Source organism: Molothrus ater, chromosome 19, assembly GCF_012460135.2.
Source record: "Molothrus ater isolate BHLD 08-10-18 breed brown headed cowbird chromosome 19, BPBGC_Mater_1.1, whole genome shotgun sequence".
Classification (NCBI taxonomy): Eukaryota; Metazoa; Chordata; class Aves; order Passeriformes; family Icteridae; genus Molothrus; species Molothrus ater.
The window spans coordinates 2440281-2462826 of NC_050496.2; the positions used below are offsets into that span (position 1 = coordinate 2440281).

The window sequence follows — 22546 nt, forward strand, 5'->3', positions numbered from 1 at the left end:
TCAGCTTTTAATAAACAAATGAGCAGTTCCCTATCAGCAGCTGAGCCAGTTTGTTCCTTTTATGGAACATGATGTGTTGTTTGTTTAATTCAGTCAGGGCTCTGGAAACATCTTTCCTGGAAAGCTGAAACATTAAAAAATAAAAAAAAAAAAAAAAAAAAAAAAAAACACACAGTAGAGATAGAGGATTTATACAAGTTCCAAGTGATTTGTTTCCAAATGAACTACAATAAAGGTAAAGGAAAAGTAAAAAAGGAAGGAAAAAGTCAATTGAAAGAACAATATAGCCCACAGTGTGTAAGACTGTAAAGATAAAATCCTATCATGTCCATTAACATAATGAAAAATTGTAAAGGAAAGCTGTCAGAGTCATCTGGGAAAATACAGATATGCAGTGACTGCATTAACCCAAACACCCAAATCTTCAAAAGCACAGAAATCTGAGTTTCAGAAACACCCGAGAAATGTGTTGTGCACTGCCACCTTCAGAGCACTGCTGGGAACGCCAGAGGAACAAGGATATTTAAAATTGTTCTACACGGTAATGCCTTGAGAAGGCTGCCCTAGAGCAGAGGCTGGGCAGAGTTACAGAATAAAGCAGGGATTTATTCAAAGGATCTCCTCAATGGATCCACCTTGGGCAGCACAAGAGCCCAGCCAGTGCTGCACCCAAGATGAACCAAAATGGTCACAAAATGCGCAACCGATCACGGTGTCTCTCATTTTTATAAGTTCTAGTCCATTAGTTTATTGGAGTTAATTGTGCAGTTACAGGTTTAAGTTAATTAGGCCCATCCTTGCTGTTTTTCTCTCTTTATTCCACCCTCGTTTGCGTTCCTGGGCCTGCTGGAGCCGCCGCTTCCGGGTGCGGTCACGTGGGCAGCGCGTCATGTGACCGGCGGCGCTGCGGGCAGGAGGTGGGAGCGGGACGGGGCCCTGGGGTCACTGCGGGGGTGTGGGGCCGTGCTGTGGGGATGTGGGGTCACTGTGGGGATGTGGGATCGATAGGACCCCGGTGTAGGGATGTGATGGATGGGATAGAGGGGGACCCCGCTGTGGGGAAGTGGGGTCACTGCCATGGGATCGAGGGGATCGTGCTGTGGGGTCACTGCCGGGCTGTGGGATCCAGGGGACCCCGGTGTGGGGCCGCGGGAGCCCCGGGGATCGCTGGGAAAGCCGCGCGGGTTAGGGGGGTCTGGGCACAGGGGATTGGGAGCGGTCCGCAGGGACGAGCCCGGGGCGCCCCGCTCCCCTCGGTGCCGGCCCCTGACGCGCCCGTGTCCACTCCAGGCCATGGCCGCCCCCCGCCCTCCCCGGGTGGTGCCGGGCGAAGCCTCGGAGAGCGACTCGGAGCCGGAGCTGCTGGTGGAGACGGCCGGGGAGGCCCTCGGGGCCGGGCTGAAGGTGCCGGGCGAAGCCTCCGAGACGGACGAGGAGGAGGAGGAGCAGGAGCAGAGGCCGAAGACGCCGCCGGTGCTGGCGGAGGAGCCGGCGGCCGTGTGGGGAGGCGGCCCCTCGCTGCTGCAGCAGCGGCTGCGGGAGGGGACGGGGCGGCTGCGGGGCGCGGTGGGCAGCGCCCTCCGGCACAGCTACGGCAGCGCCGCCCGCAGCCTGGGCGGGCTCGGCGGAGCCCTGGGCCGGGCGCAGGTGACCGCAGCTGCGGCCGCGCACTGCCTGCGCCTGGCCCGCCGCGATCTGCGGGCTGTGGCTGACACCATCGACATCGTCACAGCGTGTCACCTCCTGCCCGACATCCGCGGGCAGCTCTGAGCGGCACCGCCGGGGCACCGCCTTCAGCATCCTCAATGAGTGGCACCAGCGGCGGCACCGACACCTGGCAGATATCCACGGGCAGCTGCCAGCAGCGCTGCTGTCCTCGGCATCGCCAGTACCGCATCTGCCACGGCGGGGTCATCACCGACAGGATCATCAGTGCAGCATCCTGCCGAGGGTGGTGTTGTGAGTCGCGTTTGCAGCACCCCATGCTGACCCTGAAGACCTCCTGACCACGGTGGCATCACCACCAGTGTACTATGGTGACACCAAAGAGTGGCTTTGGCATAGAGGGCACCAGCCTGGTGCCCCAGGACCTGCATGATCTGGTGACATCTTCACTGCTGGTCTCCTGGCCAGCTGCCACCATCCCTGAACTGCAGCCTGGTGCTGGCTCATCACCATTGTCCCCAAGTGCCACTGTTTTATGTGACATGGAACTGAATAAAGCCGTGGTGGTGTCAGAGCCATAGTGAGGAGCTTGGAGGACAGTCCACTGTGAGGACAGTAGTGTTGCAGGCATGGGCACAGAGTAGGGTGACACGGGTGCTGGTGTCACATTGGAGTGGCCTTTGATTCACTGGTAGCCCAGGGGACAAGATTGGTGGCCTGGGCTGTATCCCACATGTCCCCAAGCACTGGTACTGTCACCCTCTTGTGAAGTCCCTGGTGCCTTCAGCCCAAACACTGTGTCCCTCCCAGGGGACACTGCCCTCACCCCATCCCAAGAAGGACACACTGTGGGGCCAAACAAGGGTTTATTTGGGGGGACACTTGTACCAAAACTCCAGAGGACACAGGGAGAGGCTGTGTGTTGCTGGAGGGGTCACATGTGGGTGTTGAGGCTGTCCATGTACTCCTGCAGAGCCTGCAGCCGGGCATCAATCTCAGCCAGCTCAGCTGAGGGCTCCTTGGAGCGGTTCTCTGGGGAGGCAGTGCAGGAAAAAAGGATTAAAAATGTCTGGCTTGGGGTGTCCCTCAAATATCTAGGGGCTCAGATGGGGCCTCACCTTTACCAGGACGCTTGCCAGCAGTCCTGCACACTGGCAGCTTGTGGCTGGCAGCTGGGCGAGGCGCCTGGGGGGCAGGTTGGGGGTGACCATGGACCTCCTGGTCACCCTGCTTTGGGATGGAGGGGTGGGGGAACCCCAAAGGGGCAGCCACTCACCATACAGGGGCTGTTGCAGAGTGAGGTGCTCAGGGGTCTCCGTGTACGGGTCATTCTCCTGTCCCTGCCCAAGGAGGGGGGTTAAAGGGTGCTAGAAGGGATGCCCAAGCATCCTGCCCAACCCCAGCATTACCTGCAGGGCGTGGGCTCAGGGGCTTTGCTGCCAGGGCTCCCTCCCTGGCGCCAGCTCCGGGAGCTTTCAGCTGCAGGGAGAAATGGGGATGGGGGGAAGTTGAGGAAGGAGCCCCAGCCTGCAGTGGGTCCACCCCCAACTCTCCTCCTGTTCCCCACTCACCAGACGAGCTGCGCCTGTGGCTCCTGGCCGGGCTGCTGCTGCCAGAAGCCACTCCACGCCGCTGGCTGCACCCAAGGGAGATGGTGCTAAGGGGGAACATGGGGCCGAAGCGGGGAGGAGACCCCCCCAAGAACCAGGGAGGGATGTGGGGAGCTGTCAGCACCACTTACTTTCTGAGCTCAGCCTCCTTCTGCCGGCGCTGCCGGGCCCTGACAAAGGCAGTGGGGTCGAAGCGTGGTGGGCGGGAGCCTGGCAGGGGGAGGCAGAGGAGGGGTTCAGGGTGAGGAGGGGGTGAGCTGTGTCCCGTCTCCACTCCTGGGCGTGTCCCCAAGTGTCCCACACCTGCAGGTGACAGGGACTTTGGCGAGGGCTGGCCTCGGCTGCTCCTGTGGCTCTCCAGGGATGCTGAGCGTCGCTCCTGGGCGCGTGGGGCTGGACTGGCAGATTTCTGGCGGCTGCCAAGAGGACCAGCACCATCAGGGGGGGACAGGGGGACACCCCACAGTCCTGAGGGTCATCCTGCAGAGTTCACCCTGGCCTCACCCCCTCCTGCAGGAGGCCAGTTCAGCTGTCAAGTTCTTCACCCGCAGCTGCAGCTTCTGCTCTGACGCCTTTGCCTGGGCCAGCTTCGAGGGGGACAAAAAAGGCTCACTGTGCATCTGGCAGCCCCTGTCCCTCCCCAGAGCAGCTCCCACCCTCCCAGCCCACCTCTGCAGCCAGCTGCCGGTACTCGCGCTGGTGCCGGCTCTCTGCTGCCCGCTTCTCCTCCAGTGCCTGCCACAGCCTGGGGGGAATGCCAGGGGGTGGTCTGGGGGTTCCCTCCTCACCCTGAGAGACAGGAACCTCCAAACCCTTCCGGGTGCCCTGGCCCCACTCACGCATCCCGCAAGTGCTGGGTCTCCTCCAGGCGCCGCGCACGGAGCTGCCCCAGCTGCTCCTGCAGCTCCCGCACCAGCGCCACGAGGTCCGGCCGGCCCACGTAGGGCAGCGGCAGCGGGTAATGGATCCTGGAGGAGAGCACGAGGTGAGGCTGGAGTCACTTCCCCGTGACCCCTGCCTGCTGTCCCCTGTCACCTGTCGAACTCCACAGAGTAGACCAGGATGAGGTAGCGCTTGCTGTTGAGGGGTGAAGAGGTGGAAGGGGAAGGCCGGGTGACTGCCCCCACTTTCCGGCTATGCAGGGTCTCCAGGTCGGTGAAGGTGAGCAGCTCCAGGCTGACGGAGTCGCTGCTCTGCAGGAAGTTTGAAAAGCAGGAGGGCTCGGTGGGACACACACCCCACCCCAGGTACCCCCAAAACGCCGTGTAGGGGAGCAGCACGGCCACACCTGTGTCAGTGCCGACTCCAGCATGCTGCAGAAAATGCCAAACTGCTTGAAATTCCCCGTTTTGCGGGTCAGGTCCTCGATGACTGCAAGGAGCAGAGGGTATTTGGTCAGTGGCAGCCGTGGGAGATCCCCTCATCCCCCAGGCTCCCTCCAGCACTCACAGGCGGCATCGAACTCGCCCCTCCACAGGTCGCTGGTGCCGTGAGCCTCCACCTCCACCCGCAAGGTGCTGCGGGTCTGGGTCACCCGCACCGTGTGTGCCCCGGGCCGGAAAGCGCACTCGGCCTGCAGGTACCGCGGCTCCGCCATGGCGCTGGGGGCTCTGCGGGCACAGGGAACCCTTAGCACACCGGGGCACCCTTGGCACACCCGGGCACCCCAGCAGCACAGAGGGGAAAGGGGAGCCCGGCTGGAGGGCTCGGGACAGCTGAGCTGGGGTGGGGTCCAGGCTGGTGAGGGCCGGGTGGGAGCAGAATTACGGGGAACGGACGGGGCGAGAAGGGGAGCCCACAACCCCACGAGCGGTGAGCAGAGCGGACCTCGGGGCTTTTGTTGACTTGGGCTCGGCTGGGGGCGGGCGCAGGGCGAAGGGGTGGAGAGAACACAGCGGAACAAAGGGAGAGCCGTGGGTTTGGACCTGCGGCCTGCGGGGATCCCAGGGCGTGGCGGGGCTGTTCGGGGGGTACCGAGGGAGGGGAGCTGGGGGTGGCCGGGCCCGCGGTGCCGCTCAGCCCACAGGTACCGGGAGCAGCCTGTGCCGCATCGGGGGAGCCTCACCGCCCGCCGCGATCCTCCGCGCCTGGCCGCGCCCCGCTCCGCCGCACCGCCACACCTCATTGGCTGGCCGCGCCACGCCCTGCCTCCTCATTGGCTGGTCGCACCACTCTCCGCCGCTCATTGGCTGTTAGCGCTGCCCGTCATCGCAATGCCGTTAGCCGCTCCGCCCTGCCCGCCAGCCTCCCGCTGCTATTGGTTGTCAGGCAAAGCCCGCCTCCTGCTCCCGCTGCACTATTGGTTATTGGAGCTGTCGCTCATTTTGGGGCAGAGGTGGAGCCACGCCTGCCTGTGTAGGCCCCGCCCCTTCTCATGGTCCCTGAGGGACCTTACCCGCCATTGATCATGGCCGCGGTCGGCTCTGACGGGAGATACGGAACGGGGCGGGTCACTGGGCCTGGGGCAGGAGGTCTGGGCTGGATATGGGGCAGCACAGAACCCGAGGTAGTGCAGGAGGGCACCGACAAGTTGTGGAGCAACTGCACCTCGAACCTGTTTTTATTAACCAGTGAGAAGCTGGGGGATGCTCCTAGAGGCCGCAGGACTCCACTAGAGGGCCCCAATGTTTGGGAGGATCGCCCCCCAAATTGCAAACTTTCCTCCTGAAATGGTTGGAAGGGGCAGCCCCAAGGCTCCAGATCCGCCCCAGAATGTTTTATGAGGTTGGCCCCCATAAAATATTGGGGAAGAGAGCAAATACAGCACTCCTCAGCACACCCCAAAACTGGCCCTGGGACTTCAGCAGCCTTTCTCAGGCAGAACATTGTCTGTGGGTCTGTCTGTGCAGTGGGTGACACTGAGGGCATTGTGAGCACCCCAGGTCAAAATTGGGGCCTTCAAAATGACCCTCTGGGCTCTCTAAATGACTCTTTGAAAGTTTAAAAACGTAAATCTTGGAATGTATAAATGTGGTTTTGTAGCATGAAAATGCCGGTTTGGACCTTGAATTGACTATTTGGTGATTTAAAATCACCAAAGCACCGGTGCTGTTTTCCTTACTTTTAAGGATTGCATTATGTAAATAAAGGTTTGAAAAGCTTGGGGCTGAATCTGAAGAGTAACCCTTTGGACCTGAAGCACAGGCAGAGGCAGGACGAGAGGCACAGGGCTCAAATCCAGACCCAGAGTGACTCGGGAGATGTTTTTTACTCTGGGGGTGACTGAGGCTCCTTGGGCAGGTTCTGAGCTCTCCACCTGGGCAGCACTAAGAGCTGGTGGTCACCCTGGGGCTTGCCTTGCACCCCAGCACACCCTGAAGGCCTTGCAGGGACAAAGGAGTCTTAAACTCAGGTTACTAAAGCTTTAGTTTTGGAGAAATCCAGCAAAGTTTAGAATTTCTGAAAATCCAATTTCTAGCTTGGCACTGCCCTGTCGGCAAGGGCGAGTGGCTGCAAATAGAGGCTATTTTCTGTGGGAAAAAGAAGTCATTTCCCCAGGGCCTGGGTATCAGATTAAAGGTGAACATGAAGGCTCCACAGTGGTGGTCACAGATAAACAGGGCCAGGAGAGCAGCTCCTTTAAAAAGGCCTTTATTAAAGACAGCTCTGGGTGGAGAACCCAAGGGGTTGCACACACCGCCACTGCTCCCACAGGACGACACTGGGGAGGAGGATGAGTGAAACTTTATCTTTCGGGAGAGCTGGAGCTTCCATCCTCACAAAAGTCCTTAGGAAGACAATGTTGGCTCGTAGTTTAGAGGTATCCTCCAAGCTGAGTACTCTGAAGGTCTGGTGGCAGGACAGAATCTGGCTCTGGTCAAGGGTGGGCGATTTAGTGTGGTTTTGCTGGTTAAAGTCATACTTTATGTGCTGGTTTGTTGTTTTGAGAGGGTTCATACAGTTCCCACAGGCCTCTCATTTAAATTCAGTCCGGGTGCAAGTCCTCCTGGGAGCAGGGGAGCAGGGAAAGTGGTTCCCGACGGGAATAGATACAAATCCGGGGTGAGACAGAAAGGGGTACAAATACTCCGTGTATGACAGGGAGAGCTACAAATCCAGGGTAAAACAGTAACACTTAACAGCGGCAACTAAAGGCAAGTCCTAGAACTCTAACATTCAATATTTAACAACAGACCGACACTTCAAATTAAGACCCTATCAACGTCATTAACATCAAGTAGCAATTACTACTGTGAAAAAGCGCTCTCATCTCCCGGGTTTCATTTCTCACAGCCGTGCCCCCCAGGCCAGCGTGTGCAGGCTCCGGGCAGCGTCGCTGAGCCGCCCGCGGTACTCGAGGCGGCGGTGCAGCCCCGGGGGCACGGCCGCCAGCCCCCGCAGCAGCCCCCAGCAGCCCGCAGCGATGGTGCCCGTGGAGTCGCTGTCGCCGCCGTGCAGCGCCGCCCTGGCACACAGCTCCTCCCAGCTGTCCCCCGCTGCCAGCAGCGCCTCCAGCGCCACCATGGGCGCGTCGTGGCCGCTGCGCCCCGGCCAGGCGTCCAGCGCCCAGCCCAGGTACTCTGTGTCCCGCTCGGCTGGGGACGGCAGCGATGGCACCCGCGGAGGGCCACCGCCTGCCAGGAGCCCGCGGGACTCCAGGTACCTGCAGAGACATGGCGACATCGAGCTCACCGGGGACACTGCTGTCACAGGCAATGGGGTAAGCAGTGACGCTGGGGGTCACTGGGCTGTGGCTTTTCAGCAGCCCCTGTGACCCCAGATAGCTGTGGGGACACTGGGGACAGTCAGGAAACCTGGTGGTTTCCAGCAAGGCACTGGATACCAGTACCACCAAGAACACTAAGTGCCCCAGGAACCCCAGGGACACAGAGGTCACTGTCCCCAAGGATGGCACCTTGGGACACTGGGTGCAGCAGGGACAGACTGGGCATCAGTCAGGGTCAGCAGTGGCACCAGTGACACCCCTGGAATGCCCTGCCAGGACCATCAGAGAGCCTGGCTGGCACCAGTGGCATTAATGGATCCCTGAGCCCTTTTCAGTCTCCTCCCCAGCCCCTCCTTGTGCTCCCGGTGTCCCCCCAGAACCCTCCCAGTGCCTGCTCACCGGTGCCACGCCTCTCCAAAGAATGGCCAGGCAGCAGCATTGTCCTCCACAGCCACCCCGGTGCCCTCCACGTAGGCCCGTGCCAGGGGCAGGACCCGCAGCAGCTCAGCCCCCCAGTGCTCTGGGGGTTCACCCCGAGCCCCCAGTGCCCCAAAGAGGGCCACGGTCAGTGCTCCAAGGTAGCCTGTGGGGACAGGAGTTTCAGGGGGGTTCTGCTGTCCCCTCCTGCCCTCCCCTGCCAGGCTGGCACTCACCAGTGGGGTGGTGGTGGGTCATGCGCCCGCTCTCGATGCTCACCCGGATCAGAGTTGGCAGCTCTGAGGCATGTGGGTACCTGCACTGGCATCAGACCAGTCCCCATGCCCCTGCTCCTGTATCTCCAGGAATGTCCCCATTCCCATACCACCAACCTTTGTCCCTGCTGTGCCCATTCTCCCAGCCCCATCACTTCCACATCCCACTCTTACCTGCTCTGTGACCTGTGTCCCTCTTCCCTATTGTTGTCCCCATGTTCTCCATCCCCAGCCTCCCAGCTCCAGCACCACACGTCCCCACGCCCTGGACCTTGTCCTCTCCAGCTCCACCAACCCCATCCATGTCACCCACCCCACTCCTCTCCCTCTGACATCCTCATGTCCTTCTTACCCTACTCCCATCCCTTCACATCCCCTTCCCTCCAGCTCTGACACCCCCATTTCCCCAGCCCCAAACATCCTCACGTCCCCACTCCCCCAGTTCTGACACCCCCTTATCCCCATCCCGTGTCCCTCCCTGTATCCCCCCTTCCACTCATTCTGACACCCACATCCCTGTCCCTGAGTGCCCCCAGTGTCCCCAGGTGTCCCTGGTGTCCCCGTGCCCACCTGAGGCCGATGGCCAGGCTGCGCATGGCAGCCCCACAGCCGGTGCCGCGGGGGTTGAAGGGGATGCGGAAGCCCTGGGGCTCCCCCGGCCGCAGCTGGGAGGTGCCTGGGGAGGGGGACACGGGGGTGTGAGGCTCCCTGAGCCCCCCTGCCCCTCCCTGGCTCCTTGGGCCCTGCTCACCTAGGATGCTGCTGGGTCCAGGCTTGCGTCCCTCCATGTCCCCCATGGCGGCCACGTAGCGGCGAGCCAGCTCGTGCAGGAGGGGATCCCCCTCCAGGCCTGTGCAGGGTGGGAGTGAGGAACCCACCCAGGTTACCCAGGATGGCAGGGAGAGGCCCCATGAACCCCCCAAATATGAAAGGGGGGAATAAGATCCTCATTGCACCACCCCCAAAAATGTGGGGAAAGGGAACACTGCCCCACAGAGCCTCCAAAACTGGAGGGGAAGCAGGATGAGTTTAGTGGGGAAATGGGGAATCTTCCTGAGCACTGCAGACTGAGTGAGAAAGGGGGACCCTGCCAGGTTCCCAAAGAGGGAGGGGGAAATGTCCCCATCTCCAGCACCCAATAGGGGAGGAAAGGGCACATAAATGAGGAGAACCACACAGACACACTGACAGTCCCCATGCCACCCCCACCTAGAGGAAACAAGGATACACATCCCCCCAAGCACCCTGAAAACCCCTAAAAAGTGGGGGAAAGTGTAATAAAGATGTCCCAAAGGCCCCCACAGAACTGGACAATCCCAGCAATCCTCCAATTGAGTCAGGGATGTCATGGGGACCTCCCTGACACATCCCAGGCTGTAAGGGAGCACCCAGACACCAACCACACAGCCCAAGGAACACAACAGAGACCCCCCACTCCTCAGGGGACATACAAGGACACCCTCTCCAGTGCCAGCCTGGGGTACAACGGGGACCCCAACCCCATGAACCCCTCCCTTTTGGTCATGGTGTCCCCCACCTGTGGCCAGCCCCTCGGCGGTGGCGAGGTGCAGCACGGTGTCATCGCTGACGGGCCACTCGGGGGGCTCCAGGCTGATGGCTGCCAGCCCCCCCAGCTCAGCCAGCTCGGCGTGGATCTGGGGGCCCGAGGTGCAGTACTCCCAGCGGGCCCCCCGATAGCCCAGGGCATCCCCGACCCCGCTCAGCACCATGGCTGCCTCGTAGGCCTCCACCGAGGGCACCCTGGGGGGACAGAGGGCTCAAGGGGTGCCAGGGTGTTCAGGGGGCACCCTGGGGGGACAGAGGGCTCAGGGGGTGCCAGGGTGTTCAGGGGGCACCCTGGGGAACAGAGGGCTCAGGGGTGCCAGGGGGAGCCTTCTCTGAACAGAGGGCTCAGGGGGGTGCCAGGGGGAGCCCTCTCTAAACAGAGGGTTGAGGGAGTGCCAGGGTGTTCAGGGGGAGCCCTGGAAGAACAGAGGGTTCAGGGGGTGCCCTCTCTGAACAAAGGGCTCAGGGGGTGCCAGGGTTTTCATGGGGCACCCTGGGGGAACAGAGGGCGCAGGGGGTGAGCCCTTCTCTGAACAGAGGGTTCAGAGGTGCCAGGGTGTTCAGGGGGTGCCACGGTGTTCAGGGGGAACCCTTTCTGAACAGGGGGTGCCAGGGTGAGCCCTCTCTGAGCAGAGGGCTCAGGGTGTGCAGGGTGAGCCCTCTCTGAGCAGAGGGTTCAGGGTGTTCAGGGTGAGCCCTCTCTGAGCAGAGGGTTCAGGGTGTTCAGGGTGAGCCCTCTCTGATCAGAGGGTTCAGGGTGTTCAGGGTGAGCCCTCTCTGATCAGAGGGTTCAGGGTGTTCAGGGTGAGCCCTCTCTGAGCAGAGGGCTCAGGGTGTGCAGGGTGAGCCCTCTCTGAGCAGAGGGTTCAGGGTGTTCAGGGTGAGCCCTCTCTGATCAGAGGGTTCAGGGTGTGCAGGGTGAGCCCTCTCTGAGCAGAGGGCTCAGGGGTGCCAGCAGCAGGGGAAGCCCCAGGGATCCCATGCACTCACCTCTCCTCCATGGTGCAGCAGCTGGGAACGCCTGTCAGGGTCAGGGCACGGGGCCAGTGCTGGCCAGGGGCCCTTAAGGGGACCAGAACACCCCGGGGATGTGGGGTGCAGGGCTGCTGCCCCCACAGTGAGAGGGAGAAAGCAGGGAGGGACTCCAGGGGCAGAGGGAAAGAGAGGCTCCGGGGGCCCCAAATCTCTTTTTAGGGACAAAGCTTTAAACTGTGGTAACAAAGCATCCTCTGAGGGCACAAAACCTAACTTCAGGGTTCAAAGAGTTTTCAAAGCTGAATTTTCAGGGCCCCAAGCCATTTTTTTAAGACCCAAACCTTCTGTTGCAGGGTCTAAAACCCTCTTTTACCACTCAAAGGTTCCACTGGACTGCCTGAACCCCTCTAGTCAGGGCCAAAGCTTCACTTCTTGGGGCAAGAGAGGTTCACCTCCATTGCAGGGTCCACAAGGTCATTTGTAGTATCTCACCTATTAATTTTTTTCATGCCTAAAGCCTCTATTTTGGGGCCAAAATCCTAATTTTTGGCCTCCCAATCTCTCTTATATTAGCTGTTGCTTTTTTAGGGGCACAGAGTTTCATCTTCTGGATCCAAACCCTCATTTATTGGACAGAAATCCTGCCTAGGCTACAAATCCACATTGGGATGGTCCTAAACCCCATGTTTCCTTCTGAAGCTCTTAGTTCTGGCTTCCTAATCAGGCTCCTTTTAGGCTACAAAGTCTCATTTTTAGTATCCAAAGAATGTTTCAGCTCACAACTTCTCTTTTGTGAGTTCCAAGCAGGGTTTTTCCTCTCCAAAGCCTTCTTTTCAGGCAATTTGGCTCTTTTCCCAGCTAAAAAAAACCAACCAACCAACCAAACAAACAAACAAAAAAAAAAAAACCAACAAGCAAACCCCTGTTCTTTCTTGCTTGGTCACACTCTACAGAAATTAAAGTGCTACCTCAGACAGGTTTGGTCCTGAAGGCAAGTTTACTGTTTCATAACCTCCAGGTTGATGATCATGAAATAACAGAATTCTCAGTAACTGGTGAAACCAGGAGAGCACCAACAAAACTTCTGGAGGGCAGAGTTTGACCTTTTCAAGAAGCTGATTTGGAAACTTCCTTGGGAAGCAGCCCTTAAAAACAGAAGGGGTCCAGGAAGGATGGATGTTCTTCAAGAAAGTCATCTTGAAGGCAGAGCAGCAGGCTGTCCCTGTGGGCTGGAGGAGGAGCTCTTGGGGGTGACAACAGGCCTGGAGGAGCAGGGAACTCCTGAAGGGACTCCTGCTCCTCGTGTCCCAGCCTCAGAGTGGGCAGGGAGCAGCTGGCAGGGCTGGGCAGGTTTCTGCAGTGTCTGAGGGGTCCCTTACTGGGGGACAGCACTCACAGCAGACCCAGGGTGTCACCGACACCTTTTATGGAAAATCCTTTCCTTAGGATCTTTTCTCCTGAGAAGCTGAGAGGCCTCAGGAACAAAATGTAACCAATGGTTATCTGCTGCTGTGGAATGCAACAGGTGCAGCTGGGATTGGTCTCATGTGGTTGTTTCTAATTAATGGCCAATCACAGCCCAGCTGTCTCGGACTCTCTGGTCACTCACAAGATTTTATTATCATTTCATTCCTTTCTATTCTGTCACAGACATCTTTTATGAAAAATCCTTTCTTTGGGATTTTTCTTCCTGAGAAGCTTCAAGAACAAAATGCAAACAATGGTTATCTGCTGCTGTGGAATGCAACAGGTGGATCTTTGATTAGCCCATGTTAGTTGTTTTTAATTAATGGCCAATCACAGCCCAGCTGGCTCGGACTCTCTGTCCAACACACAAGCTTTTGTTATCCTTCTTATTCTATCCTTAGCCAGCCTTCTGATGAAATCATTTCTTCTATTCCTTTAGTATAGTTTTAATGTAATATATATCATAAAATAATAAATCAAGCCTTCTAAACATGGAGTCAGATCCTCATCTCTTCCCTCAACCTAGGACCCCTGTGAACACAGTCACACTATTCCTTTCAAGCCTTCTGATGAAATCCTTTCTTCTGTTCTTTTAGTACAGTTTTAATATATCATTTTCTTTCACTATAAAATATATCATAAAATAACAAATCAGCCTTCTGAAACATGGAGTCAAGATTCTCATCTCTTCCCTTTCTGACCACATCAGGGCAGTCTGCTGGTGCTCTTTGTGCAAGCTGCTCCCTACTAGAGACACTTTTGGTACTTCCTGCACTCCTCTTCTTCCTCTCTGGCGTTGCACAAGTCCTATCACCTGCTCCTCCCTCCTCCAGGCTGACAATCTGCCCTTGTCCCCTCTGTGGTGGCACGAGTCCCCTGAGCCAAGCACCGCTCCTGGTGTCCTCTGCCAGCTTGCTGGGCGTCCTCTCTGCCCCAGCATCCAGTTAGGAAAGACATTAACGAGGACCAGCCCCTGACCCTTGGGAGGTGCTGTTTGTTCCTGGCTCCATACCTGACATGGTGTCACTGGGCAGCCCCCTCAGGGCCTGCCCTCAGCCCTTTTCAGCCCCTACTGTCACATCCAGCCCACGTCCCTTCCAGTGACTTAAACTCCATGTTTAAAATTGCTGGATGGGCACATGCAAGCACACAGCTCCCAAAATCCCATCACACAAACATCACACTGTGGGCATTTCCAGCAGCTGCCTCAAAACGTACAAAGAAGGAAACACCCTGTACATTATTCATACCATGTCACAGCCCACCAGTCAGAGGCATGATGGTCACTGGAAATTGTCATCAGGCTCAATAAAAACACAAGATGATGTGTCAGGGAATTCTTTATGTTTTATTCTTGCCATAACTCTGGCAACCAGCCAAATATTTAGGCCTAAAAGATGTTGGGTAACAAACCCTTAAATTCTACATTAGGCTTCCATGAGTGGTGGCTGACAAGCCCTTAGTTTTGTATAGAGCACTTCAATGATTTCTCAGCTCCTCAGAAGTGCTGGCTAACAAGCCCCAACACACTTCCACCAGCTCCCACAACAAACCTCAGTGTGGAGCATGGGGTAGAATCATTGCCATGCCTTGCCCAGACAAAGCAAGGGAGGAGGTAATAAAGGCAGAAATGGGAGAGAGAGAACAAAGCTCATCACCAGTCCATAGATCCCATGTTGGTTCTACTGTGGATGGTCTGGAGCAGGCATTGCAAGACAAAAAAAGCCAGAGAGAAAGAGCAAAAAGGTCCAGGGGGGCCAATTGGCTTCCTTTTATAGTTAACTTGGTGCCTACTTCTGACACTGACTAAATCTTTTGTGCTGTTTTCTTCATGCATGCACAGCCAGCTCTTCTGGGAAGTGAGCATGAGTGTCAAAGCAGAGCAGGAATTTGCCTCAGTCTTCTCCAATGACCTTTCCTATTGTAATAATCAGAATGTTTGAGATAAAGCATGCTTAGATCTGGTCCTCCACAGGCCAACAAGGGCTTTTAATTCTGGCTTTGGCCTTTCTGCCTGTTGGTTCCAAACAGGTGGGACTTTGTCCCCTTCAGATGCTGTGCTGCTGCAGCATCCAGGCTGTGCTTGTCTGACATGCACCTCTGGGATGCTCAGACCTCCACACTAACAGGTAAGAGTTTGTGATCTCCACAGCCTGGCTCCAGAGGCTGTAGTCCTGCCATGAGGAGGACCTGCCCAGCTCCCTCTCTACTGGCAAGGCTTGCACCCAAGCAAGGCTTGGTGCAGGCACCTCCTGGCAGATCCTGTCAGAGAGCCCTGGAGCTGTGGCACTCCTGGGAGCATGGTCCAGGCCTAAAGGACTGCTTCTCTTCCTCCTCCTCCCTGTTAAATTGCCACCGTTGGTGCCGCTCGTGATCCAGCTGCAGAGATCACTGCCCCACTGTGGGGATCTGCTCCTGGCTCTCTTCCTGGCATGGTTCCTCTGGCTGTGCATCACTTTAATCCTGCCAGGCACAGCCTGTGGTGCTGGAGAACCTCCCTGGCCCAGCATGGAATGGGCATGTGCTGGTGCTGGTGAGGAAGCTGTCGTTTCTCTCATCTTCAAATCCGAGCACCTGGAGGAGAAAAGAGTTATCTCTGCTTCAGGCATTCCTTGTAGGTTCCTCTGGGACTCAGTCATTTTCTTGGAGCAACAGAGAGATTTCACCGAGGTCACCAGTGGTGAGTTTAATTAAAGTCCTCCCACCATGTCTGCCACTGTCAGAGTGAGTCCTCATCTTTTTACCCCCTATGGCCTCCACTTCACAGAATCCTGGAATCTGGATGAAAGAAATCTCATTCCAACCCCCATGCCATGGGCAGGGACACTTTACACTATCCCAGGCTGCTCCAAGCCCTGTCCATCCTGGCCTTGGACACTTCCAGGGATCCAGGGGCAGCCACAGCTGCTCTGGGCACCTGTGCCAGGGCCTCGCCATCCTCACAGGGAAGAATTTCTGCCTAATATCTAAACTAAATCTTGCCTCTTTCACTTTAAAATCATTTCCCCTTGCCCCATCACTACCCTCCCTGCCAAGGAGTCTCTCCCCATCTTTCCCAGGGGCTCCCTTTAAGTCCTCTTCTCTCCAGGAGTCATCTTCAAAGAGCAGACAATAGACAGTTTGCACAGGGCAGCACCCTAAACCCCAGCAGGGAAAAGGAGGACTGGAGTGGGAGAGTTCAGAAGTGACAGCATTGAAGGGTGCAGGAAGGAATTGTCTCCTATGGCAGAAACACTCAGGAGGATGAGAGGACAAACAGGTAATTCAGGATAAGGAAATGTTTTCACCCTAAACCCCAGCAGGGAAAGAGGAGGACTGGAGTGGGATAGCATAGGAGTGTCAGCATTGAAGGGTGCAGGAAGGAATTGTCCCCTATGGCACAAACACTCAGGAGGATGAGAGGACAAACAGCTAATTCAGGATAAGGAAATGTTTTCTGACCACACGATCCTGGTTCTTACCTGGCATAAAACAGCAAGTAGGCTTGCTGCCCTAGAACTGTGTGGATGTCACAATTATCCACAGACTCATCGTCCATCTTGTACCACAGCCCATTGCTGGCCTGCAAAGAAAGGCACCCAGCTCTGGGAGAACTGCAGGGTTTGTCTGGGTCACAAATGACACAGACAAAAGGACATACAGATAACAGTGACATACTCCATGCTTTTTCAGAAAGCTAATAACAATTTTATCAGGAACCCATTCCTTTTTGTACTCTAGTTAGCTTCAGGAGGACCTGATTGGTCCTTTAATCAAAACACTGTCACCATGGCTAATTAAGAAACCACCCTTTTGGTAAACAACCTTATGAGGAAAACAGCTTATTACAAACAGCACCTGTGGGTGGTTTCCATTTGATTATCATTATTTCTCTCCAGCTCCCTAAAGCCTCCCAGAGCAACTCATGGGAAAGCTTATCTGGCTTTCTCTCTCTCTGACCAGACTGTCACATCCACATCTCCACAGCACCATAGGCAGAAAACTGCCAAACCAGGAGTACACAAATCCAATCAAGCCCCAAAGGAGACTTTCTCCCCCCAAACCTTGGCTGCCAGTAACACTCCTGGGGAGGTTTGTCTTTCCCAACACACAGGAGGGGAGTTGCTCTTTACCTTTGCATAGCACAAGAAGTGTCCTTCAAGACAGGTGTCCCCACTGTGGACCACGATGGCATAAAGGGAGTAGAGCAGGGGTTCTCCAGCTGTGTCTGACATGTATGGCCGAAGGTCCAGGTACTCAGGATACTCCACGAACTGCAGAGAGACCAAGAGGGCTCAGACACGATCCTCAGCTGCCACAGTAAATATCCCTCAGCTTGTAATGGCTTGGGTGGCAGCAAACTGCTCTGGCAGAGGTGCTTTGGCTGAGAACAGAGTCCAGCCTTGTCTTTTCATGGCAATTCTCCTCTGCCCAGAAGGGAGCACAAGAATTCCAATGTGAGCATCTTGTGGCAGAGCTTTGGGGAATCTTCTGCTTTGGAAAGAGAAAGTTTGCACTCCACTTGCTTGCACACCTTGCTGATCTTTGTGCCAGTCCACTGGTCAGCCCTTTCCAGGCACAGCGTGAGGACTCGGGGTGCACGATGGACTGTGACCTTCTTGGAGGCAGCAGCTTGCTTCTTACACCTTGAAACCAAGCACAGACCAAGTGCTGAAACGCACCCCATCTTCCCCCAAGAAGGCCAGGCAGCCTTTCCCCTGTCTCACACATCCTTATGCTATTTTAAGGTTATTCAGAGGCATATTAAAAAAGTTGTGCCTTGTTATTGTGCATTCAGCCTCCTTGAGAAGATGAGTTCAGTGCTGTGCAGCCCCTCACGCAGGACCTGGTGTTTTTGTGGCATGTGGAATCATCTTACTTGCTACATCTGAAGCACTCTGTCTGATCCAGCTGCTTGGGTGTCACACAGTCCTCCAGAGCTGTGGTGAGGGTTGAGGCTGCCTGGAGGAGGGAGAGAGGAGCTGCAGGAAATTCTCTCACCCAAACACTTCCCAGGACAAGAAGACTGAGGCAGCTGATGCTGAGGAGGACTGAGGGTGTGATAGTGAACATTTCCCTCATGTCCCAGGGGCTCCCAGAGTTCCCTCTGTGTTGGCACCACTCAGTTCAGCTACCAAAGGCAGGCAGGGGTGTGACTGTGTTCACAGGGTCTGAGGATGAGGGAAGAGATGAGGATCTGACTCTGTGTTTCAGAAGGCTGATTTATTATTTTATGATGTATATTATATTAAAACTATACTAAAAGAATGGAAGAAAGGATTTCATCAGAAGGCTGGCTAAGAATAGAAAAAGAAGGAATGAATAACAAAGGCTTGTGTCTCGTACAGAGTCTGAGCCAGCTGGGCTGTGATTGACCATTAATTAGAAACAACCACATGAGACCAATCCCAGATGCACCTGTTGCATTCCACAGCAGCAGATAACCATTGGTTACATTTTGTTCCTGAGGCCTCTCAGCTTCTCAGGAGGAAAAATCCTAAGGAAAGGATTTTCCATAAAAGATGTCTGTGACACAGGGGCATCAGCAGTGAAAACTGATCCTGCCTGCGAGCCTGGGAGCCAGGTGAGTGTTGAGGGAGGGCAGAGGGAAGGAGTAGGAGAATATGCCAAGGGTGCAGGGGGGTTAATGCTTGCTAGTCCAGCCCAAAGCAGCACCATGGGGAGAGCAGTGCCATGGCCTCTGCAGGACACTGAGGACTCTGTGCTTCCCCCTTCCCACTCACCACCAAGCTCCCTTGTGCTCTTAGTGTAGGTTTTTAAGACAAATGCTTTGGTTCTGGAAAGCTACAGGGGCCTTGGGATGTCTTGAAGCTCAGTTGCAAACCTCTTACTCTGATATCCAAAGAGACATCCAGGAAGGCCTTGTAGGAATCGACAACTGCTTGGCAGCTCAAGCACGTGACTGGAAGGAATATCAAAATTCTGAGTGAAATTAATTGACTGTTCTCGTGGGGTTTCCTACACCAGCTATCACAGCACCAGCTGCTTGTCAAAGGTGGACAGAAGGGCACAGACAAGCCAAATAAAGCAGCAGTTGTGGAAACCTACCTCTAGATTTCATGAAGCCCCCAAATATTTGATGCACGATGGTCGTTTCTTGTGAAGAGACGTCCAAGCTGGAAACAAATGGCAAGGTAGAGAGTCACATCCTCTGAGGGTTTAGCACTAAAAGGTCTGGACATCAGTTTTCCTTGATGGGAGCACATCAAGGAGTCCAGTGGGGTTGGGAAAACTGAAACTTGCAGTTTGCTGGTGCTTACTGGCAGCTCAGACAAGCTCTGTGCATGGCATCGAGCGTGCAGCACAAGAACTCGTAGGCGTTCTCCTGCCTGCCATACTCAAACTCTTCCCCTATGACTGAGAAAGAATTTAGTAGCTCTCCCCTAGAAGGAGGGAAGACAAAGAAGAAAACCTCTTGGAGTGCCCGAAACAACTTACATTTGAGGTTCCTGAGGACAGCTCCAGGCAGGATGGCGGTGGCTGAGGAGCACAGGACCTTCCTGACGTGTGCTTCCATGGTGCACATCATACAGAAGCCTTGCTGCTGGCCTGAACAGGGGAGGGAGCAAGGAAGGGAGGGACAGAAGCTTCCTAATGGAGATCTTGAAGTTCTAAGAACAGTCTCCACTTCTTTACTCCCCCAAATGCCAGTGTCCCAACAAGCCCAGGACATCTGAGTCCAAAGAAAACATAAATGTTTCTGTGCAGAAATGTTCTGTGCAATAAGGCAAGTGAGTTCAACTTGCAGGGGTAGAAACCTGGGGCTAGAAAGAGGTGCCCCTTGATAGGACAAGCATCTTTTAGATGATGCTCAAAGGACATAAACTCGTGGGGCTGACAAAGAAGGGCTGCTGTTCTCCTAAACCTGATTCCAGGTTCTGGGAATCCTCGGGATGTGCCCAAGAGATTTACAAGGAGATGTTCCTAGAAGCACTCACAGAAATGTTTCTGTGCAGAAAGATTCTGTGCAATAAGCCAAGAGAGTTCAACTTGCAGGGGTAGAAACTTGGGGCTGGAAAGAGGTGTTCTGCTGAAGGTGAAGCACCTTGATAGGACAAGCATCTTTTAGATGATGCTCAAAGGACAAGCTCATGGGGCTGACAAAGAAGGGCTGCTGTTCTCCTAAACCTGATTCCAGGTTCTGGGAATCCTTGGGATGTGCCCAAGAGATTTACAAGGAGATGTTCCTAGAAGCACTCACAGGACTGGCTGTGCTGGCAAGAGAGCAGGTAGTTGGCCAGAGGGGGTGTGTATGTCAGGCACTGCAGGATGACATTGATGTAGCAAGTATTGCCCAGGTTGAAGAGTCCTGCTCCAGGTGTCTGTCTTTGCTGCCAGTCCATGGAAATCTTCTCTGGGGGCAAAATCCTTTGTGGCAGAGCCATTCCCTCAGCACTGCCTGCAGGGAAACAACATTTGAAAAGAGGTGAGACAATTTTCAAGTTGTTCCTTAGAACCATATTCAAATGTTGAGTTGTCTGCAGGAGCACCAAGGACAACAGCTCCAGTCACCAACTCAGAAACATCAGGGAAAGCCTAAAACCCTGCTGACATCTACTGGTAGGGAAGCACTTTTGGAAAACTCTCTGTTCCCCTGTGTACTCTGCCAAAAATCCATCAAACCCACTCTGATTTCTGGGCCTTCCTTTCCCTTTGGAATCTTGTATTTCCAGGACTCACCGGAGCTGTTCCACTTTGCAGTCATCGCTCCTCTCGGGAACAGAGGGGAGACCTTTGGAAGACAAAGCTCCAGGAAGATCTCCTGCAAAAAGATCAGCTCAGCACCAATCCCATCACTTGAAGGGAAAGGAAACAATTGCAGCTCAACAAACTTATTTAGAAACCCCAAACATGACCCACAAAGCACCTTCAGCTATCAAAAAAAGCTTGGGTGGTGCTTGTAGCTGTTGTCAAGGATGAAGATTTTTTGGAAAAAGGCAAGTCCACAGTGGAAGGAGCCTAGATATCCTGAAGGCCAGCTCAGCCCAGGCAGCTTTCAGTGGCTCTCTCCTCAGGATGCCAAACTCTGGGCAGGTGAGATCACAATTGCTGGGCCAGTGCCATATCTCTGCCTCTTTGTGACATGAGGCCACAGAACCCCCTGGTTTCACAGCCCAGGCACTTCTCACAGCTGGAAGTCACTGGAGCAGATGCTGTCTGTCTGTCAGTCTGTCTGTCAGCAGAGCTCCTGCCTCCTCCAGGAGCTCCAGCAGCCAGAGGCCTCAGTTTGCTGAGGGCTGCAAATGAGCCTGGTCGTGGTTTAAGTTGGCACACTTGGAGTGCTGGGAGTTTCTGTTCCACTCTTCCCAGCTTCTTCCAGGCTTTTAAGCCCCTAAAAATCCCTTTTTGGAGGAAGAGCACTTGGCTGTGGCAGTGAAGCATCCTTTGAGGGCACAAACCTCACTTCAAGGCTGTCACTATAGGACACAAAACAACATGATGTGCACACACCGCTGCTCTGAAGGTGAAAAAAGGGAATTTCATTTTCTGACTCCAACATTTAAAGATTTCCCAAAGTGACATCGGATTGGAGGGTGACAGTGCCACCTCTCCAATGACACTGGACAAACCAACAGCCCATCACATTTCTCCTCCTCCATAAAAGAATGCAAAACAATGAGTTATTTACAGAAAGTGTGTGAGAAAGTTCGTTACAAAAATGTAAACATCAGAAGGCTTAGAAAATCTTAAAAAATCAGGGTGACATTTTCATTTCCAAAAGCCCATTTTCAGTTCTCACAGACCCAGTTTGAAGACCCAAAGCCCCTTTTGGAGGGTCCAGAGCCCTCTTTTACAGCTCAGGGCTTCCACTAGGATGCCTAAAGCCCTCTAGTCAGCATCAAAGCTGACTAGACATTGACATTGTTGTTTTTTGAGTCCAGAGAGGAACCAGCAAGCTTCACCTCAACTTTATAGAGAGGCTCTGTGAGAGTGAAAAAATGTCTTAAATTAATTCCTGTTGCCCTTTGGGTGTGATGTAAGTGAGTTTGTACTTAGAAGGGGAAGGTCAGTGAAAACTTTCAGTCCTGACACTGCTGATTTGAGAGCAGGAAAAGTTTGCAGCTTGGCTCTGTGCTACCTCCAGAAATGGGGGAATTTTGAGCTGGGCTCAGAGTGTTTCCTTATTTTGCAAGTTGGTTTTTTGGGCTTTTTGAAGAAAAGTGAATTCCAGCACTGCCTCTTCCCTCTAGAACATTTTGTGTGGGACCAGCTGTTGAACGTTCTTCGTTTTGTAACAGGACTCCATGAGACTGAAAATGCCTGAAGGTGCATGGAACTGTGCTGGGACAGAAAAAACCTTGGGTTTTTCCTGGTAAGAGGAATGGCAGATTTGTATTTCCAAACCAGCTGTGGGTCTGCTGATAGGTAAAACCAGCACTGGAAGATGAAACAGTGGGAAGGATTCCACTGATTGGTGAACGAAAAAAGATATTTGCTTCTACAAATAAACTTTAGGTTTGCTGATAAATGAAATTAGACATTGAGAGATGAAAGAAATAATGGGGAAGAAAAACCCTTAAATCCCATAAGAATTAAAAATGAAAAGGGAGGAACATTAGAGGGGAATCTTTGGGATCAGGTGTTTTGGGAAGTCTGAACCTCTCAAGTACCTCAGTCAATGGGGAAAGAGAGAAGGGAAATGCAGCTGGGAAATTGGGATAAAAAGGAGGCTGCATCCTCCAAAAATTCGAGAGATCCCAGGGGAATGCCCCATGGCCTCTCCCTTTATTCGAATAAACCCTTAAATTCCATAAGAATTAAAGATTAAAAGGGAGGGTTGAACATGAGAGGGGAATCTCTGCTATCAGGTGTTTTGGGAAGTCTGTACCTCTCAAGTACCTCAGTTAATGGAGAAAGAGAGAAGGGAAATGCAGCTGGGAAATTGGGATAAAAAGGAGGCTGCA

The 22546-nt window shown here is 54.5% G+C and overlaps 3 protein-coding genes across 4 annotated transcripts; 1 reads left to right on the top strand and 2 right to left on the bottom strand.

Annotated features, from left to right (window-relative positions):
- The first annotated feature begins 888 nt into the window (after positions 1-888).
- BLOC1S3 (biogenesis of lysosomal organelles complex 1 subunit 3) lies at positions 889-2239 on the top strand. The gene is made up of 2 exons (XM_036394797.2): positions 889-917; positions 1291-2239. The coding sequence occupies exon 2, from the start codon at positions 1294-1296 to the stop codon at positions 1768-1770; it is 477 nt and encodes a 158-aa protein (XP_036250690.1). The 5' UTR covers positions 889-917; positions 1291-1293; the 3' UTR covers positions 1771-2239.
- Positions 2240-2514: 275 nt separating this feature from the next.
- CCDC61 (coiled-coil domain containing 61) lies at positions 2515-5354 on the bottom strand. 2 transcript variants are annotated; one of them, XM_054516890.1, is made up of 14 exons: positions 5341-5354; positions 4725-4885; positions 4564-4646; positions 4311-4468; positions 4115-4243; positions 3945-4020; positions 3780-3862; positions 3579-3691; positions 3407-3485; positions 3237-3322; positions 3075-3144; positions 2942-3005; positions 2784-2850; positions 2515-2697 (listed from the first exon to the last, which is right to left on the bottom strand). In XM_054516890.1, exons 2-14 carry the CDS (start codon positions 4870-4872, stop codon positions 2600-2602), a joined length of 1254 nt encoding a protein of 417 aa, XP_054372865.1. In that variant the 5' UTR covers positions 4873-4885; positions 5341-5354; the 3' UTR covers positions 2515-2599. The 2 variants fall into 2 exon arrangements, with proteins under 2 accessions (XP_054372865.1, XP_036250689.1); XM_036394796.2 differs by lacking the exon at positions 5341-5354 and having other exon boundaries at positions 3237-3301.
- A 1496-nt stretch (positions 5355-6850) lies between these two features.
- LOC118693926 (ADP-ribosylhydrolase ARH1-like) lies at positions 6851-11225 on the bottom strand. Its single transcript, XM_036394826.1, has 7 exons — positions 11190-11225; positions 10171-10394; positions 9385-9483; positions 9204-9309; positions 8595-8674; positions 8341-8524; positions 6851-7878 (listed from the first exon to the last, which is right to left on the bottom strand). Exons 1-7 carry the CDS (start codon positions 11198-11200, stop codon positions 7503-7505), a joined length of 1080 nt encoding a protein of 359 aa, XP_036250719.1. The 5' UTR covers positions 11201-11225; the 3' UTR covers positions 6851-7502.
- Between the last annotated feature and the right edge of the window lie 11321 nt (positions 11226-22546).

Excerpts from the sequence above, each read along its gene's own strand:
- LOC118693926 (XM_036394826.1), bottom strand. Across the intron at positions 9,484-10,170 it reads CGCCGAGGGGCTGGCCACAG|GCCTGGAGGGGGATCCCCTC; the intron begins GTGGGGGACACC and ends CACCCTGCACAG. Across the intron at positions 9,310-9,384 it reads TGGACCCAGCAGCATCCTAG|GCACCTCCCAGCTGCGGCCG; the intron begins GTGAGCAGGGCC and ends CCCCCTCCCCAG.
- CCDC61 (XM_054516890.1), bottom strand. The coding sequence starts at position 4,872 with ATGGCGGAGCCGCGGTACCTGCAGGCCGAGTGCGCTTTCCGGCCCGGG. Across the intron at positions 2,851-2,941 it reads TCTGCAACAGCCCCTGTATG|GCGCCTCGCCCAGCTGCCAG; the intron begins GTGAGTGGCTGC and ends CCTGCCCCCCAG. Across the intron at positions 2,698-2,783 it reads TGGCAAGCGTCCTGGTAAAG|AGAACCGCTCCAAGGAGCCC; the intron begins GTGAGGCCCCAT and ends CTGCCTCCCCAG.
- BLOC1S3 (XM_036394797.2), top strand. The coding sequence starts at position 1,294 with ATGGCCGCCCCCCGCCCTCCCCGGGTGGTGCCGGGCGAAGCCTCGGAG.